At 38.6% G+C, this 19,606-nt stretch overlaps 3 protein-coding genes and 1 long non-coding RNA gene across 4 annotated transcripts; 3 read left to right on the plus strand and 1 right to left on the minus strand.

The window, feature by feature from the left end:
• The first annotated feature begins 307 nt into the window (after window positions 1–307).
• LOC111344116 (uncharacterized) lies at window positions 308–4,134 on the plus strand. The gene is made up of 2 exons (XM_022951322.2): window positions 308–463; window positions 1,585–4,134. The coding sequence occupies exon 2, from the start codon at window positions 1,587–1,589 to the stop codon at window positions 2,682–2,684; it is 1,098 nt and encodes a 365-aa protein (XP_022807057.2). The 5' UTR covers window positions 308–463; window positions 1,585–1,586; the 3' UTR covers window positions 2,685–4,134.
• Window positions 4,135–4,648: 514 nt separating this feature from the next.
• On the minus strand, window positions 4,649–6,876 carry LOC111344128 (uncharacterized). The gene is made up of 3 exons (XM_022951338.2): window positions 6,456–6,876; window positions 5,695–6,162; window positions 4,649–5,359 (listed from the first exon to the last, which is right to left on the minus strand). Exons 1-3 carry the CDS (start codon window positions 6,805–6,807, stop codon window positions 4,908–4,910), a joined length of 1,272 nt encoding a protein of 423 aa, XP_022807073.1. The 5' UTR covers window positions 6,808–6,876; the 3' UTR covers window positions 4,649–4,907.
• A 723-nt stretch (window positions 6,877–7,599) lies between these two features.
• On the plus strand, window positions 7,600–8,749 carry LOC148716331 (uncharacterized). The gene is made up of 2 exons (XR_015995266.1): window positions 7,600–8,059; window positions 8,338–8,749. It is a non-coding gene; the product is annotated as an uncharacterized LOC148716331 (long non-coding RNA).
• A 942-nt stretch (window positions 8,750–9,691) lies between these two features.
• LOC111344118 (zinc finger CCCH domain-containing protein 15) lies at window positions 9,692–19,448 on the plus strand. Its single transcript, XM_022951325.2, has 13 exons — window positions 9,692–9,848; window positions 9,930–10,001; window positions 10,091–10,123; window positions 11,529–11,552; window positions 12,008–12,092; window positions 14,769–14,930; window positions 15,306–15,397; window positions 16,081–16,257; window positions 16,608–16,676; window positions 16,803–16,883; window positions 17,236–17,352; window positions 17,790–17,960; window positions 18,474–19,448. The coding sequence occupies exons 1-13, from the start codon at window positions 9,774–9,776 to the stop codon at window positions 18,648–18,650; spliced, it is 1,335 nt and encodes a 444-aa protein (XP_022807060.1). The 5' UTR covers window positions 9,692–9,773; the 3' UTR covers window positions 18,651–19,448.
• Window positions 19,449–19,606: the final 158 nt, after the last annotated feature.

Genomic DNA, 19,606 nt, shown 5'->3' on the forward strand with positions numbered 1-19,606 from the left:
CTAAAAGCTTCCACACCAAATTAACAAGAAATGTAAATGCAATACGCTGTTCTCTTGATCATAACCTCAACCGCCGACCTCCGAAAAACAAATCTATTCTTGGCCCATTATCCAACGCGCAACCGCAAAGTACCATTTTTGCACGGACGTCTAACGAAGAGATCTCTCTTCTAGCAAACACCGCCCAAGAAATAGCAAATCCCCGAGAATAAACATGGCTGTAAAATTACGCAGGCCATTTCCTCGCATTTCCAACAGCACCCGTTGTGTAAGTTACGTTCAGTGGACAATTACATCACAGATTTGGCCTATAAATAAAATATTACCAGCAGTTTCGCTACACACCTCTGAGGTCACAGAATTTAATAAGAGTCTGAAGTCTTTTCTACGAAAAATTCAAGTTTCTTGAAGATTTTTTCTTGTGAAGTAGTCGCAGTTTTTTCTGTCGACATAAAAGAAAAAGGTGAGTAAAATCTGTTCTATTCAGCAGAATTTATGTGGGTTTGTATCCGTGCGGAATGGATAACAAGTACCTCATGATCGCAAAGGATTTTGCCGGCAGTTTAAAAATATTGTCCTTAAGTGTAATTTGAATTGAATTCCCTCAGATTATCCATATTTTGTGAAAAGATGGTGAAAATATTTTTTTTAATTCAACTTTTAACCCGGACTGCTTAGCGGTAAAGATTTCGAGGGTTTTCCTATGCTGGTGGCAGAATTGTTTACCAAATTGGCAGATCAAAACAAGGAAGGACAGGACAGGGGCAAAATCAAGGCTGGCGGATGTAGTGAAAACATAAACCTAAACCAAGTTAATCAAATGAAAGATTTTTTAGTATCAGTAATTTTTGTCATCATCTGAATACTTCACGAAAACGACAGGCTGTCTCAGCGAATGTCTTCATTCATCAGAAAAGCAATGTCAACTTCTATCTCTTAGGTGGTCAATGAGCGTTCGAACTGTCTCTCTCCATACTCTAAGCCAGGAATATTTAAGTTAGTTTTGATATTTTGATAGCAAAACTTTTACCAAGAATAGTACGAAGGCCTCCATGATCTAGCCGTACATTAACTTGAAGAAGGGATGTATACTTGGCAAAAAACAGCGCACCATTTTACCAAATTTAAATTGCCATCATCCAACTCTATGGAATTGTGAAGGAGAAAAAAATGTTCAAACTCTCACGAAAGTGGCAAGGTTACAACGTTTAAGTAAATGGTTAAGCTGCGCTCTGTATTTTTTAAGAGCAAAGATCACTGATTGCCAAAGTTGTAGCAAAATCGTTAACGAGCGAGGTTGTTGGGACGTGTCATTTATATCAATAAACAGATGTATTCGTTTTGTAAATTTCGTGCCCGAATAACTTAAAGCAGAATCCATCTCGTCTCCGGCTTATTTCAAAAAGACTTTTTGTTCTAGTAGATGGATTTCTGGCTCTTTCCCGATTACACATGGCCTTACAGCAAGACTGTCTGAAAATGGTTGCCATGCTGAAAACTCTTATACGATACTTTCACATATATAAACCAAGATCAGCATTCGTAACGAAAATTTTGAGTTTTCGTTTTTTTTTCTATATCCAGGGATGCGTTTGGGTTTCCCGTTCTTTCTGTGCGCTATTTTCGCCTCTTTGCATTACAGCACAGAGGCTGAGCGATTCTCCAACTCCAGATACCTTCTGGGTAAAGCTCTTCTTAGAAGGGCTCGGGAGATCAATGAAACTAGAAACAATAGTGACGAGTTAGAGGACGAGATGTCGGAGGAAGAAAGAGAAAGAATTCTGCAAACAGAAGCTTCGGAAGACATATTCGTTGGCTCCGGAAATCACGTGTATGAGAGTCAGGGGAAATCGGAGACTTCTGGTTCTAAGCGAGATGAAACTTCCGGAGATGAAGGCAAACGGGGCGAGGAATCGGGAAGTGATGATGATGCTCCCAATTCCGGTGACAGCGGCGAGGGTGATAGGAGTGACGATGATGAAAGTGACGACGACGATGACGAGGAGAAAAGCGAAGATGACGATGACGACGATGGTACAGAGACAAAAAAAGAACAAGAAAGTTCAAGTGATGAGGCTACCAGTGGTTCAGGGCTGATCGAAAATGAGAACGCTGCAAGGCGTAGCGAGGTCGTTTCCGGTTCCGGTTCCGGAAGTGCGCAACAAGATGATAACTCTGACCAATCAGGGTCGGCTGGTAGCAGTGTTGAGGCGTTGACACCCACATCAGCATCAGGAGATGAGGCCAGCGGAGTTGCAGGGCAGAGCAGTGCGAGCAACGAGGAGGAAACTGCCTCCAGAAAATCAGAAATTGCTACAGTTTTTGGGGAAAGCGAGGACGAAGAAGATGATAGCGGAAGTGCTGAGGTCATCAAAAAGGGGATCGAGAGCTTGAGCCGACTTTTAACGCCAGTAGCCAGCGGTTATGACTTTGAGTTGTACAGCGGCAGTGCAACAAAGCAAGACAAAGAAGAGGATAGCCAATCTGAAGGGGAAAGCGAAAAAGGAGTTAGTTCTGATGCAGAAGAAGTCCATGTCAAACAGTGTAAAAGAGTTTGTGAAGACCCCATGACATACGAGCAGTGTGCAGTTCCTCGATGCGACTACAAGATGGGAACCATCAAGGATTTGTGTATCTACTTATGCAAGCATCAGACTCCTGTGTGTAGACAAGAATGTGAGTAAGGTATCCCTAAACAAACTCATTTTGCAATGTGAATTATTCATTACGTTTTGTCTCGGTTTCATAACGAGGCTCTAAATATAAAAGCTTGTGGAATTTGGCCTTTCTAGGCTTTAGGCCCAATGGTAATTTATTAGTAAAATTCTTCATTGAGGGCCTAAGGCCTAAGATGGTATAAATCTAATGTAATGATAGTATCATATCGCTGGTGTATAGCCTGTTAATCCAGCATTTACGAAATTTATCTTATGACTGAATTAGTACCCACAGGCGTATAAAATAGACTTGTATGTAGGACCGTTTGGACAAAAGACAACAGGTACTAGTAAACAGAACCAGAAAAAGTATTAGTTCTTGAGGCTATGCGCTTAAAATTAAAGAAAAAAAATTAATCTCATCGGTATCAACCGTACCGGGCTTTGGGTCATACATGAAACCCACGATTGTTCAATTTTAAAGGTATTACATCCGACAACCACCCGTTGATTTTATACAGGTGGTCTAAAATATATTTAACCGTCGCCTATGGTGGCTGTCTGTGGTAATTGAACGATGTGGGTACAAAACTTTAAAGTGATTTGTCATTATTCGTATGCGAAATATGAAATAGCAACATAAATGAAAAACATTAAGGTTTTCACACTTAGATTTCTCGCGAATAAAGAGCTAAGGAGTTGTCGTTATAATGACTTGAGGACCCTGTGCCGATTTGGCGGGAATACAAACATGGCGGGAAAAAGGAAATGCCGACAAACGAACAAATTCTCGTCCCCATATCCCTCGTTCCTTTGATAGAATGAGTCGATCTGGGGACAAGAATGACTAAATAACGGCTAAGGTCTAGGTCCCTTCGATAAATAGCTAGACTTAATTTAAAACATAATCTTTGTTAAAGTTAATTACAAAAGAGTTTTTAGAAATGTTCTTGGAAATAACATAGTATAGTTTTAGATGCAAGCTATCATTGTGGCATTTAGGGTTCTTTAGTTCCTTTTCCAGCAAGAGAAAATAATGGTTTTCATTTGAAAAACATATTTGTATAAAATTCCCTCCCCCCCTCTCCCATCGTACATGTGTTTCGGATACAAACCAAAGGAAGTGAGTCAAGTTCATCAAATCGAAGCTTGCTGAAAGTTTTCTGCTAAAAAAAATTGTGGCTCGACTTGCATCGTTTGGCTTGTTGCAGTTTCGGAAAAGCTACCTAGTTATGCGATATGGGAAGCCAAGAAGGGCGCGAGCTTGTTGCTTTACAGTTTTTCTCGTGTGAAGTTTACCTATCAGCCTCAACCTTGAAAACTCAACCAAGTCATTTTATCCCACGTCCATAGATGAGTAATGGAAAATTGGAACATTAGTAGTAAGACCAAGGTTATCAATAGCTTTCAGGGCTGTAACTAGAGTAAGAAACTGTAATAGATCTCCATGTTCAATAAAATATATCATTCAATATTATACGGTGTGCGTGTTATGGAATGGCTCCTGATTTTTGAGACAAGCAGCCAAGAGATGGAAGAAAGAGAGGTGGGACTTTGTTTTGTCACAAGAAAGCGCTAGGTTGCCTAGCAAGTTTCAAACTGTTAGAGTCCGCAGTCGAAAAACAGTTTTTGCATTAGGTTAGGCCACACTTCGGAATCTTAAAACTTCCGTGGTCACTGTCATATGGTTTCTGCGGCATACCTCTCATTAGCCGATCTCGTTCCCAGGGTCTCTCGTCTTCCCGCCCCCCTCTCGCTCCAGTAGGAAGGGCAGATGAGAGACCCTGGGAACGAGGGTACTCATTCCCCTCTCGACCAGAAATCATAAGGTAGCTATATTAGAGGCAATCCACGGCTCATTTAAATATTTGTCCCAATAAGTTCAATATTCACGCTACAGAAATAGTTTCCCTCACAAAAAATGTGCTTAAGGTGTAAATTTATCTGATGTGAGAAAAAAAATACAATTAAAAAAAAACAACAACAACAAATTGAAATGCCACATTTTTGTGTTAAATTTATTAAATCGACATTTAATAAATTTACATTCTCCAAGTAGTTTACAGCTTAACATAGACAAGGTTTGTTCAGGATCTAGTTGTTCAATACAAGAACCTCTTAAAGTAGCGCAAAGAAAAAAAAGATCGGTTTTCATACATTACGAAAAACTTAGAATAAATTCTGCAATGAGTTAGTCTCAATTTTTTTAATCGAAAAATGTCCTTTATCTTAATTTTTCAGAAATTTCTGTCACACATGGACAAATTCTTTAGAAAATTTAGTACCGTTTGAAACTACTTTCTCATCATTTACTAGTCCTCGATTGAATAGCAAGGGATTATCATCCAAATACATTTCGCTGTTTCCTCTTGACATCATAGATTTTGAAACTGGGACAAAAGGTTTCACAGCCAATTCCTTCGGAATTGCGTTCACTGTGAAAGTTTGCCAGCACGAGCCTGTTGTCTCAGCGGGCTCCTTCATTATGGCATGCACGCTTCCTTGGGCCGAAATGGAATTAGTCACTGTAGAAGCCACAAACTTTGTATCGATATCGCGTTTGGTATGTTCTTGATCTCGAGTTAATGTAGCAGTTTCCCTACATTTAGTTATCGGTGTTTGGATGATAGTATCCGTCGTTGAAACTGGGATAGCTATAGCCATTGATTTTTTCACTGTAGGAGAAAGAGGAATATCTTGACCTAGATGGAGGGAACAAAACTCATCAATAATCGATGTTTTATTTACAGAATTGTGCAAAAGTGATGCAAACGAAATGCGCGAATTTCGCTTTTTTCTTTTCGAGAAGTTCTCTTGGAAGTTCGTGCGAAAATTCGCGCGGAGATTCGTGGGCTTATAAATGACATTTCCTAGAGCAAATTCTTCCAGTTCTCGTTACAAAATGACAAAACGAAAGTTTGCCCTTGCTCGAAAGTTCACTTAAGAATGACAACAGGATTCTTCGCGCGATATTATGATCACTTTCAGAGTCCAAACTGGACTGAACTACAAAATTGATAGAAGGGCAACTACTTACTTTTAACAGCTTCAGGTGGCAAAGTTTCTCGAAAAGATACGATCCCAGCATTGCTGGCCTCGCTTTGCATTGGTACAAAAGAAGAAACAGGTTTCAGATTTTCTTCGCGATGTCCCAGATTCTGAGCCCACGACAAAGTGGGGCTTGGAGGGCTTTGCGGAAATTGTCCCGGCAATCCGTGGCCTTGAGCATTCGATAGACCCACCACTGGTCCCTGCTGCATTTGAGCCAACTGATAAGCGTTGTAAAAGGGTGCGTACAGAGTGAAGGGCATGTGAAGTGAAGTTTGCAAAGGGACAAATGGCATTGGTGTATACAGCGTAGAGTTCCAAGAACTACTGACTGAAGTGGAAGCAGTTGGTTGATTGAGCTCCGGTTTTGTTGAGGATGGAATATGGTTATTTGCCTGACGCTTGTTGTCTGGTTTCTTGGAGGAGTACTGCTGTCTTTTGACATGAACTAACAGGTCTAAGAATTAAGGAAGATAAGGTAAAAAAAAAAACATGAGCTATACAATTTTCTATGAAGGGAAGATCCAATTTAAAAAAAGATGAGTTTTTTTTAAAATTCTCCCTTAAACCCTTTTAGCGACAACTGATCCCCCCCGCCGCCGTTCCCCCTGAAAACATGGCCAAACGATCGCCCCAAAAATCCTCCACTCCTCCTCCCCCCCCCTCCGGCGATAAACAACGATTGGTCCCTTACAAAACATTTTTCTACAGAAGAGAGATGATGTCTAAGAGAAGAAAAGTAGAACTTACCTTGTCTTCCCTTCCGAAAATAGGGATGTTTAAATTCGCATTTAGAATGCACCGAAAACGGAGGCGATATCGTCCGTTTCCCATATTCCGTGACTTTTCGAAACCCATACAAGTTCAACTGACGGACAAAACTCGCAAAATGTTTTGTCTTGAAAAGTCCGTTAGATGGATTGTTTAGAACCTCAGAAATAAACCTCTGAGTGTTCGGAATAACAATGCATGTTCCAAGGACATTCCAATGAATTTCGTCGCGTTTAGGATTATTTACGATCCACCATAACTTCTCTGGAAAGGCCAACAGGGCATAATCCGATTGCCTGTCTGGTATTAAGTACGAAGAAACTCGTGCCATTGAGAAATTTTTGTGAAGTGAAACTTAGCTGCGGGTTTTCTAAACTGTTGTTTTCGTGTTTCCATGGAATTCTCAGGATTCTAACATGACGCGTGAATGGCTCCGCGGAGCAACTTCTGATTGGATAAAACCGTGCGCGTGCGTTGTGATCAATGTTGATGTGTTCGAAAAACCTGTCTTTTGAAATGAATGAACGAGATCAAACATTGAATTAATCACTTTTTCAATTTGATTCTGGACACCTCATCTAGTTACCTTTGGATAACTTTCAATATTCGTAGAATGGCCTATTATATTATTCGTATTTGCGAGATTTTTTATTTAGATTTAACAAGTTATGCTTCGAGCATATGTGTGTTTACTTATAGATCATAGTAGATGTCAACAAGTACAGGTGTCAACTTGAACACCGATGGAACTCTGGAGCAGTGCCCTTAAGTCTCACGTATTGAGCGTGAGACGGCACGCAAACAATTTCAATCTCACGCTCTCACGCCGAAACTATTATTTCTCACGTATTTGAGATTACTTGCTCCTTTAGTGAAGCTCCTTCATAATAAACTATATTTTATGATATAATTTGGAACATTGTGTTGTGTTCTTAGGCAAGACACTTTACTCTCACAGTGCCTCTCTTCACCCAGGTGTATAAATGGGTACCGGCAATTTAATGCTGGGTGTAACCCTGCGATGGACTAGCATTCCATCCAGGGGGGAGTAGAAATACTCCTAGTCGCTTCATGCTACAGAAATCGGAGTTAAGCACCGGCCTAATGGGCCACTCGGCTCGTCTCGTAAACAGACTTTACTTTGGTTTGTACTCGCTTCGAACACTTTATTCTTGTACATGCAGAGCCAGCGTTTCTCTGGCCAGTGGGTTTAATGACTATTGCACATTTTCACTTGCTGACCCGGTAACGTGGACCGTATAAAATGGCGGATTCCAGTTCAGAGTCGGACTATGACTCTCCTGTCGTGATGAAGGCCAAATATGCGGGAGCAGCAAAATAAAAAAGCAAGTTCAAAAAAGACTGGATAGTGAAGTACCCTTTTTGTTTCTTCTGTTACTTCAGACAAATCTTTATTCCACTGTAATGTTTGCAATCGTACTTTGCCAAGTGCCGATCAAAGGAGAAGCAGATCTTAAGCGCCATATTGCTAGCGATGGGCACACTGCACTCGCCAAGGAACAGGCAAAAAACCGGCGATCACAAGCTTTCTGAGACATTCAAACTCCAACATGCAAGAGAAAGTAAGGACCTAGTCTTACCAATGAAATACACATTGTATTAATGCTATTTGTTCGACTTTGTGTTTGGCAAATTGCAAGGCTTCAAATGTTCTTGCTCAATGCTGAGGTGCAGTAAGGTTATTTATACAAGATTTTAGGCTGGAATAAGCTTCACATACGTACTTTGACATCTCTTTTCAAGTTTAATTTTGTCAACAGATATTTACAACATTAGTAAAATATGAAATAATTTGGCCTTTGGTTTTACACTTTAAGCAAGGATCTTATTGTTATTTCAGGTTACCAGAGCTGAGGTAAAAAATAGCAGTTCTGATGGCTGAGAATAATATTCCCCTGGCATTTTCTAACAACCTAAGTCAAATACTCCCAAAACTATTTCCAGACTCAAAGATAGTACAAAAGTATTCCGCTGCAGCTACAAAGACCACATGTATGATTAATGGAGCAATAACACCACATTTCTTAAGGGAGACGGTGAATATCATGAAGTGTAGTCCATTCTCCTTATTAACTGACGGCTCAAACGATACTAGCTTGGAAAAAATGAATCCTTTGACTGTGAAGATGATCACACTGACAGCATGTAGAGCAAACGTTATAACATGTTAATTTGACTTCTACATACATGTACTGTAAGTCAGAATGTTAAGAAAGAGTTGATATTGGTCCAATAAAAAGAAAATTCTGGGATCTAAATACCTTCTTTTAAAGCATGACATTTCTGCTCAGAATGAAGGAAAACACGTCTTAGCTTCTTCTATTTTTCAAAATTTCCTGGGGGAGCATGCACCCAGACCCCCCTAGTGGGGTGACGCCTTTGGGCGTCACAAACAACGGCTGTGCCGTCGCAGATCTCACTCTTTGCCAACAAATCAACTTGAGAGCTCTGCTGGAGGGTCCTAGTGGGTTGATGGATTTTACAGCTAACGGTGAAAACAGTTTTTGTCATTTTACGGCTGACAGTTAACTTCTTTTGTTGAAGTTATAGATAACGGTTGAAAGTTTTTACAAATAACAGTTGAAATTCTTCAATTTTTACGCCTAACACCTAATTTTTTTGCTGTTTGACGTCTAAGGGCTAACCCCATTGAGATCCCCACTATGCTTACAGCTTTTGTGTCACTGCCTTGTATTTGCCAAATTTTGAAAGCTAATAGCCATAACTTGAACATTGACCTGGCAAAATAGAATATTCCTGCCAATTTGACAACACCAAGTCAAACTGCAAGGTAATTCTCGTAGCCGATTACCATTTTTTACAAAATTAACATCTACTTGAATGTGGCCGATGTAGTTTGTTTTTTGCCCTACCTCAATGAGATCTGGATATATCTAGTACTTAGAACTAAGAAATTTTCGGAAGCCGCTCGTATAATGGCAGCTTATGTTCGGATCTCCTGACGGAATGTTCAGCAACAGGAATGACTCTTATTTCGATACCTCACTACCCCTGAATAAAGCGAAAAATGTGATTTTAGCTTTCAATTCTTTTGTAAATTCTAATTGAAAGCAAGAGGCGTTTCTTTGAGAGAATATGTTTTCTTCCCTTCACAACAACTTTTCATGCAACTATTTCGAAAACCGTGAAGCCCTGAGCACGAATGGAATAAATACCTTCGTTTTCCCGCCAATTTCACTATTGAGCTGTGCAAGGCTTTGTGGGTAGTATCACCGTCTGTGCGCTGCTTGCCGGGAAATCAATGTATCCGCCATCATGCCACCGAAGAAAAAAGGGGCGAACGAACCAACGAAAAAAACCGAACAGAAAAAGAAAGAAAAGATAATTGAGGTATTCGGAAATCTAATCATCTTCTTGGATAATACAGCTAGCCATCTGTCAACTTATAATTGGGATTCTCACCTTTTTTAGGATAAAACTTTTGGCTTGAAAAACAAGAAAGGCAAGAAGCAACAGACCTTCGTAAAACATGTGACTCAACAGGTTTGCGAATTTCTTTCTGAAGTTTAATGTTTCCCGTTTATTTTTTTGTATTATTATCTTAAGGTAACGCTCAATCTTTTTTTGATAAGGTGAAATACGGTGGAAATCCTAGTGCAAGGAAGGTACGTGTGAAACACTCAAAGAGAAGGCTTTTACATATATTTTTGAAATATAACACGTCTCATGTACTGTACTAAAATTTAATTTGTGTGCTCAACTGTGTCTTCACCTTAGGAAAGCTATGAATGCTTCTACAAGTAATATTACCTAGCTATGATAATATTAGTTGACATATAGGTGGAATCGACATAATAGTCGAAATATTGTTATTGTAAGTATCGAATAGGTTACTGTGTTTCATACCACACTGATCTGAAAGTATGGTCAAACGTCCTAAAGAAAAAGAAAATTTTTAAAATAAAGTTTTTTTCCAGAAAATTGTTGCTGCTTGAAACGTTTTGAGAATTTGAGAGAAAGTTTGTACACTGTTATAAAATAGCAAAATGGAGTTGTAATCTTGTAACTTCCTTGATGCTCCGGTTATAAACCCTTTCTTTCACAAGATCTCAGTAGTAATTGTCCCTACACATTTCTTCTGATGTTAGTTTAGAGAATTTGGTATTGAATCAACAAATCCCCATTGGAAAATTTTCTTATTCTGATCACTTGTTTGCTTGATATTGTACTGATATTGTGTAGAGAAATTCTGCCTCGGTCACTCATGGGAGTTTAAGGTTTTGGCATAATTAAGCTTTAATGTTGCACAGACATTTTTGTGATAAACTGCCCAAACACACTTTCATATATTGGTACACTGTCTCAAAAAAAAAAGAAGCTTTTACTCAACTCAATAACAAGTGTGGAAACACATTAGTTATTCTACGTAACCACTATTAATTTTTTGTCACACTTAATTTTGAACCCTTCAACTCCTAATATATGTTTGTTAATTCTCCCCTTCCGCTGTTAAATATTTCCTTTTAAATTATCTATAAGAATTTGGCGTTAGATCAAGATAAAAACGTCTACCTGCTAAGTTTGAGTATTCTCATTACCCGTTTGCTGGATAATGTAGGGAGATTATAAGGAGAATTTACATGTTAATCACTTTTGGGAGTTAAAGGGCTAATTTGGCTGGACAATAATATTTGTATTCATGTACAGGAAGCTAAAAGCTGAAAACACCTCAGGTTGCTAATTTGGCTGGACAATAATATTTGTATTCATGTACAGGAAGCTAAAAGCTTCCTGTACATGAATACAAAACACCTCATGTTGAAGACATTTTGTTGAAAACATTTTGTTGAAAACACCTTTTGTTGAAGACACCTTTTGTTGAAGACATTTTGTTGAAAACACCTTTCGTTGTTGAAGACATTTTGTTGAAAACACCCATTTTGTTGAAAACACCTTTTGTTGAAGACATTTTGTTGAAAACACCATGTTGCAGACATTTTGTTTATGTTATTTTATATGTTTGTCTTTAGTTGGTAATTTTTTTCTTGCTATATTTTTTTAAATGTGAAGCTTGCTCAGGAGCAGGACAGTAAGGTAAGTTTTTCTTTGAAAAATTGTGTTAAATACAGAATGTAGCACATAAATGTAGCACATAAATGTAGCACTTAACACATTTGCGCCTTTTTTAGTGAAGCAGTAAGCCTCAATATAGCATGCTATTGGCATAGAGGGAGTCATGGTAACACTTGTGAGTGTTTCATATATAAAGTATAGCATACAAATATATCAGACAATTTATGGGCAACAAGTACTGCCTTTACAAGAAAATCGTTGTTTCTCTTAATAACAATCACCTGGAGACATCCATGACCAGAAAAGGTGTCCTTACAATGAAATTCCTGGATTCAAAGGATAAACAAACTTTTTTTTAACAAAGGACTACTGTTAGGGATCTCATATGTAGAGGTTTCTCAAAAGAGAGGCTCTTCTGTCAGTGGTATCCTGCAACTATGGAAACAACTTTTTAAAAATGATTGTTGTTATTTCAGAAAAAGCTAACAGAACAGAAAAAGAAGGAACAAGAAGATTTAAATCAGCTATTCAAGCCTGTTATTGGGCAAAAGGTGTCTGCAGGTGGGTTTACCAAGATGAAGGCATTAGAAACACAGTAATGTTACAAAAAAAGTCACAGAAGATAGCGATCATTCTTTTTCAATTGGCTGCTAATCTATCAAATTGTGTGTACAGTGGAAGGCACAGGAGCCTAATGATTTGTGCTCTGGACTTCGAGTGGAGAGGTCTGGGTGCAATACCTGGCTAGGTCAATGCGTTATGCTTTTGGGACTTTATTTGGTGTAATTTTTCAGCCCCAAGGCACAAAGGAAATGTGACTTCTCACGCGAAAACATTCCTAACGGTAGCTGTTTGAACAGTGAATGGAACGGCAAGTGAACGGGTGACAAACGGCTAGGAAAGCCGTTTGAAACGGATACTGTGAACGGATGAACGGCTAATTAAAATTTTCGAACGGATTAGGTCGAACAGATGAACGGGTAATTAAAATTTTCGAACGGATTAGGTCGAATGGATGAACGGCTACTGAAAATTATCGAATGGATGAACAGCTAATTTTTTGAACAGATGAGTCTCACAGATGAGATCGAATGGATAAACGGCTAAGCAGTCAAACAAGTGATCGCCTGTAGAAATTATTTGAACAGATGGTTTCGTCAAAATGAATGCCAACCCAGGCATCCCAAGCTCTCGTCTTGAGCCAAAGCGAAGGATTATTTCATGAAAGCGTCACACATTGGGTGATGTGGTGTTAAGTTACGCGAGGTATTTGACACGATCTGTGAAAAGATCACTTGAAACAAGTCGAAACTAGCCTGCGTCGCAGACAGTCTAAACCACCGACTCTACCGGGGATTGTGACACGTCCGGCTGCAATGCAGGCTAGTCGAAACTTGATCGTTTGAATAACTTGACTTCACTTTCGGCGCATTCAAATGGACTATGATTAATATATTTATTATTGAATTCAACCGATTAAGATAAGGTACAACCAAGGAACTTGCATGCGAAAAGCATACAATTCGGTAGTTCTCAACTTCAATTCAGGATTAAATTTCCATAATCCCAGCTTCCCTGTCAATCCATCAAAAATGCATTGCCTTAGTAGCTGCTAACAACTTGTGTCAATTACCGCCATTTCACACTATCACAAAATGGAGGTAATTTGGATATATCAACAAAGTTGAAATGGTAAATTGGCCACCATAACGATTACAAAAGCTGACGGTGGCCAATTTACCATTTCAACTTTGTTGATATATCCAAATTATTTCGTTACCCCCACCGATGCAGCCCCTAACAGTTTCTTTAGAAACTATCAGCCTTTATACAAAATGGAGAATTCAACGAGAGTAGATATGGATTTTGATCAACCAAAAATGTCTCTACCATTGTTACCAAAGTGCCAAGTGAACGACTGATGAATTTTCTTGAACGGATAGCTCGAACCGTTCGAACGGATGATGAATATTCAAGAACGGATAGCTGGAGGCATTTGAATGGATTATGAATATTCAAGAACGGATAGTTAGAGGTGTTCGAACAGGTGATGAAGTTTCTTGAACTGATAGCTCAAACGGTTTGAACGGATGATGAATATTCAAGAACGGATAGCTTGAGGCGTTCAAACAGCATGCGAATCCATTCGAATAGCTGATGAACGGCTAACCGTTCGGAACGTTTTCTCGTGAGAGGTCACAAATGATTGGTTTTTATTTTGCAAAGTGAAAGATAAATTTCTTCCAGATAGATGTTAAATCAGATAAGTTTTGGTCATTCTTCTGAAAGAGGACCTGCACTGAGATTATCAGAAACCAGGAGTGATCAAAATGGAAATTATCCCTACAATTTCAGTGCCTTCTCAAGCAGAAAGGTAATGAGAAGGCAGAAAAAAACATCCCGTAGGGCAGGGTTGGACACTAACAGTAACCAACTAGCCACAGACTAGTAGAAATTTAGTTTTGGCTTGTGGTTTTTGATTTCCACATTTCCACTAGCCAGTTTGGCTAGTAAACAAACTGAAATTGTTATAACATGTAAGATGTCACCAGCCACTTGGCTAGTGAGTTGAAAAGTTAGTGTGGAGTCCTGTAGGCGGAATTTTTTTTATACTTAACACTCAATTCTCAATCAAAGCCTCTTAGGATAGCAATCATTCACCTTATTTTCTTTATCTTGATGAATGATTCAGCTGTATTAATGTAAGGAGAAATGAGATGCTGTTCACAAAACCAAGAAACTTTGAATGCACAACGCAATGATGAGGAATGACTGCAAACCAATGACAGTTGCAAGTACAGTCGAACCTCAATTATCTGGACCTTGATTATCCAGACTATTCGACCATCTGGACTTTTTTCTCTGGTCCCAATTTTTTTCGTGAATATTAATTAGTTGTGATCTTGAAAACTCAGTCGCAAAAAGCCCAATAATCCTTTCAAATGACTGTTGAAACAGCGTATTATCCTGAGCGCTTTTCAAAATTTGCAAGTGCAATGAGACAAAGAAATGTTCTGGTGCGTTAGTTGTGAATACATACAGGCTGTGTAGATGTCACAATTAAAGTGATGTTTTCTTTGCTGTATACCTTTTGTTTACATTTCTATCTCATTAATATTCATATTTTCGATTATCTGGACTCTTGATTATCCGGACTATTTACCGAGGTCCCAACGAGTCTGGATAATCGAGGTTCGACTGTAATCTGACTTCTCGTGTTTTATGTTACAACAACAGGTGCTGATCCCAAGTCAGTAGTGTGTGCATTTTACAAACAAGGCCAATGCTCCAAAGGTGACAAGTGTAAATTCTCTCATGATATCACCTTGGACAGAAAGGGGGAGAAGAGGAGTCTATATGTCGATGCCAGGGATGTTGAGGAGGAGGAGCTCAAAAATGGTAAGGAATCTCAACAGTAGGCAGTTTCAAATGTGCCAGAGCTGACAACTTTTTTTGCCTGGAGCCATTTGTCCTTTAACCTACAAGATAATGAATAATACTTCAAAGGGTTAAACTTGATATCTGTTCTCAAATGATAATTTTTTTTCAAAGTGCAGATTGAGGTATGGATTAAGTTGAGCAGGAGAGAGAGCTCTAACATTCACTCTTATTAAAGGATAATCTAACCCAAGTTTGTGTCAATTGATCCTGTACTATGGCTAACTGGTTTTGAGCAATGGCCCCATGGTATTTATGCTCTTAGAGTCTGTTGTAGTTAGATAACTCTTATGTAAGGTTTTAACCCTTAGCTGGTATAATGGTTCCTTTTTTCAGATACAATGGACAAGTGGGACCAAAGCAAATTGGAGGAAGTTATTGAGAAAAAGCACGGTGAAAAGGAAAAGTCAATGCCCAAAACAGAAATTGTGAGTTCAAATATCTAATGATTAATAAATAGTAAATTTGTTTAAAATATACTTGGGGCAGGAGAAGGAGGATGGCTTATGTAGGTTTCAAAGCATGAGTTTCAAGTCCTGCTCCGACTGGACTGGTTGAATTTGTTTTTCTTGGTAGCTCTAAGTCTAGCTCCTCACGCACAGTTGTACTTGTAAATTAACTGCTAACAGTTGTGGGTCAAGCACTCCGGAGTTTAAAGTTATGTTTTGTCTTAAGGACTTCTCAGCTGGAATAGCTTAGTTTCTTTTTATGTTTAAGAGATTAATTACTTGCTACCAGAATCTGTCTGCCTTCATGATAATTTTTCAAACCTGTATAGACTGACTTACTCTGCAAACATTTCAGTTGAGGTGCTGTCTTTGAAAAAATGCATATCTAGTATGAATATTAACGTTACTAATTTCAGTGGGTCCTTTTTTTATATTTTATTACTTATATAAATTTTTTAAACAAAATTCTCTTTGACCTGTTGCTGTTGACCTCATGGTTATTATTATTATTATTATTATTATTATTATTATTATTATTATTATCATTATTATTATTATTAAAAATTAATTTGCTAGTAGTAGGAATTCTTGTATTGAGTATTAAAATTTTCATTGATGTCTTGGATTTGTATAAGGTATTTTGATTTTAATTTTTTGTTCAGGTTTGTAAATATTTTCTGGAAGCTGTTGAGAAAGGACTCTATGGTTGGTTCTGGAGTTGTCCTAATGGACCCAAATGTATCTATAGACATGCACTGCCACCAGGTTTTGTGTTAAAAAAGAAACAGGAAAAGGAGATCAAAGAAGAGATATCATTTGAAGAATTTATAGAAACAGAGGTGAGCTGAATGACCTGATTTCAGTTTTATTTCTTTCATTTTCAGAGAACAGTCTCTGGAATGAAATTCTCAGAGAGGATAAGGTATATTTTTAGCAACAGGTATGCAGAGCATACAAAGTGGCAAAGTTTTGTATTAAAATAAATTTGATGCACATTTATTACTTGTGTCTATTCTATTAATTTCCTGCCCTGTTCCCAACCTCCTTTTGTCACATGTTTGGCATCAACAAGAGCTGTTCATTAACCCTTCTGCATTTACACCACATTGCTTTTTTACTGCGATACTCTATAACAGTAGTTACATGCAGTCATTTTAGTAATTGTTTTTGGTTTTGTTTTGGCCCAAAGAGAGCAAAACTTGGTGGAAACCTGACAAAGTTAACATTAGAAACATTTCTGGAATGGAAGAAAAGAAAGGTAAGTCTTCAATCTTGAATTTTGCCTCGAGTTGCAAATGCACATTTAGAAGGTACAGTGTGTGTATTAAGAGAGGAAAAAATCTTCCCTAAGAATGACATTTCATTCCCTTTTTTTTTTTTTCAGTTAAAAGAAAAGAAGGAAAAATTTGAAAAGGAACAAGCAAAGAAAAAGGATGACTTTAAGTCTGGTAGAATTGTTGGAAAGGTAAGAACTACAGATTATTTTTGGACATGCAGTTGACAATTGTTGTTGTTGTTGTTGTTGTTGTTGTTGTTGTTGTTGTTGTTGTTGTTGTTGTTGTGAGTGTCCACCTTTTCACTCCCAAGATCTTGTTTGTAATTTTTCTCGCTTTCTACCATACAGTTCCTGTGATGTCAGTTGGGGGACTTTGGAATTGTATCGACTAATAATCTAACTGGATTTTTTTTTTCTATTTTTTTATTCTCGTAACTTGTTTGCTTCATTTTGTACTGTTATTGTAATGGGAAACTTTATCTTGGTCACTCCTAGGAGTTCAAGGGCTGAGGAGTGATCACCTATGTTTTTGCTCCGGTAGGTTAGTGGTCGTGAAGTTTTCTTGTTCAAACCTGAGCTGGTGGAGGCTGATGCCGATGATGGTGAGACTACAGAAGATATCAGCATTTATAGACGAGCAGAAGATGAGGAGGATGGGGTGAGTACCCTCTTGCGATAAGTCATTCACATTGACGGAAGTAACGTTTGCAAAAGAAACTGAAATTGAATTAAGAGGGGTAAATTTCTAAAGAACCTGTGGTGTTGTGTCTACGAGAGGTATTAATTAACTCAGTTGTTAATATAAAATAGCCATTTGACCTTTCGAGCGTTACCTCTTCGTGAGAGCTCTGACAAAGGGGCTAACGCTCAATACGTCAACTTTAGTAACTCTTTACGGTGGCCAACTTACATTATCAACTCGGTTGATAAAACCAAAGTATCTTGGAATACCCCCCTCCACCGACGCAGCACCACCGTTTCTTCAGAAACGTACCCCCCTCCCCCCCCGTAATACTTGACCCCGCGTTGTGCTCAAGTGGGCGTTTGGTATTGACGGCACTCGTTCCTTCATAAAATCTCCATTTCTGTTTTTAGGACGAAAATGGTGAGGGTACATCAGCCAGGGAAATAACGCTAGAAGAAATGAGCAGTGCTGCAAAGGAAGTCGATGGCACTGGTACAGTAGATGTGTCAAGTAGCGCTGCTGAGAGATTAAAGACTAATCAAGCCACCAGTGCAACTCTTAACGAAAATTCTGCACAACAGGTAACTGTAGTTCTTCTTTGCTCTCTCTTAGATCCAAAGGTAATAGCTCAATTTCGTAACACCGATGTAGCCGTAATATATCTGACGCTAATTCTCAAACGTTGTCCAATATTTCGCCCTTATTCAATGTTTTCAGGGCCCCCCATGACCTCCAGTTCTTTTCACCCTTATTACAGTATTAACGCATTCAGGTCTCATCTCATAATTCGAAAAGACCTTTACTCTACTCTTATACGCAACTTTCCTTTCCTATTTTCACTCTCTTTGTATGAGTTTTTTTTTTTCTGTAGGAGCCACTCTCCCTCCCGGCACCTAGACAATCCCGTTGCTTGTTTGACAAAGTTAATTTAGATCAGTGACTTGTCTACTTTCGTGCGAGCTTCATTCACGCTTGAATTGTACGGCATGATTTGAATCGCGGCCTAAGTTAGATGGCGTTTCCCATGTATATCTGTTCTTTTTTTTTTTGTTTTTTTTGTTTTTGTTATCCGTTTTCTTTTATTTACGCGTCAGACACCCGATACAAGTAACGCCGATGAAAACGGTCTCGACGAAGCTTGCGGCGGAGTAGATATATCTGACGGAGACGTGGACGCTTCCCTCGTTAATGGAGTACCTTTTGAAGAAAGTTTGTTCGAGGAGGACGATATTGACGACTTAGAACTTGAAGACCTCGAAATTGTCGATTGACGACTACATAAAACTGTTCAAACTTCGAAATCGCTGGGAACCATCACTGTGGATCCGGAAAATGTATAGAATCTCCATGAAGGCATTATCTGGCAGCTTTCATATCATGGTCAACAGTCCCTGGCAGAAATGAATTGTTTCAATGAAACCTAGCATTTGGGGAACGGAATCTGTATCAGAATTAGCGACATGGTTTTTGAAACCAGTGCTTTTCCCTTTGGAACAAATAGGTCTGGGAACTAACAGGGCATAACTTGTGTCCAGACTTCAAGTTTCAAAGATAAAGGTTTTGGAAGACCGCTACCTTGAAAACGGGCCAGTAGAATGGCTGTAGCCAGTTACACTGAATCAGTTGATGTATATTTCATCACCCAAACCAGTCTCAAAAATGCCTTTATAGATATTCTCAAATTTAATGAATCACGTGCTAAATAAATAACTAACATACTTTTACACCAACGGCTCAAGCCTGGAACGCGTTTGAAACGCGTGCAGTTGCGAGGTGATTATGACGAATACTGTTATTTTTGTAGCCGAGAAGAGAAAAATGCAGTCGATGATGATAATTTCATGAACTGCGTTCCTCCAGTGAAACCGAAAAGAATATTAAAGGCCTCTCCCCCTTATGAAATTCTTGCATTAAACTTTCTCCAAGCAGAATTAAAGTGTTTTTTTTTTCTCTTTTTAAATAATCTGGAACAATCACTTCTTTCATTTCTCGTTTTTGTTCATTGTAATTCATCAGGATGTGGTATAATCAAGAGAAGTTTTGTTAAAAATACACTGTTTTCCTTTAAACATCGGATGCTTTCCTGTAATCAGGGGCGGCTTGTGTTAAATTTTTAATAATTTCAGCTTTTTTTCGATAAATGTTTCCCCCCCCCCCCCCCCACCCTATTTCTTTGTTACACCAGACTGGTAAATGCATGGGGAAGAGAACTGCTGCACTGAAATAT

This window comes from Stylophora pistillata, chromosome 14, assembly GCF_964205215.1.
Source record: "Stylophora pistillata chromosome 14, jaStyPist1.2, whole genome shotgun sequence".
NCBI lineage: Eukaryota > Metazoa > Cnidaria > Anthozoa > Scleractinia > Pocilloporidae > Stylophora > Stylophora pistillata.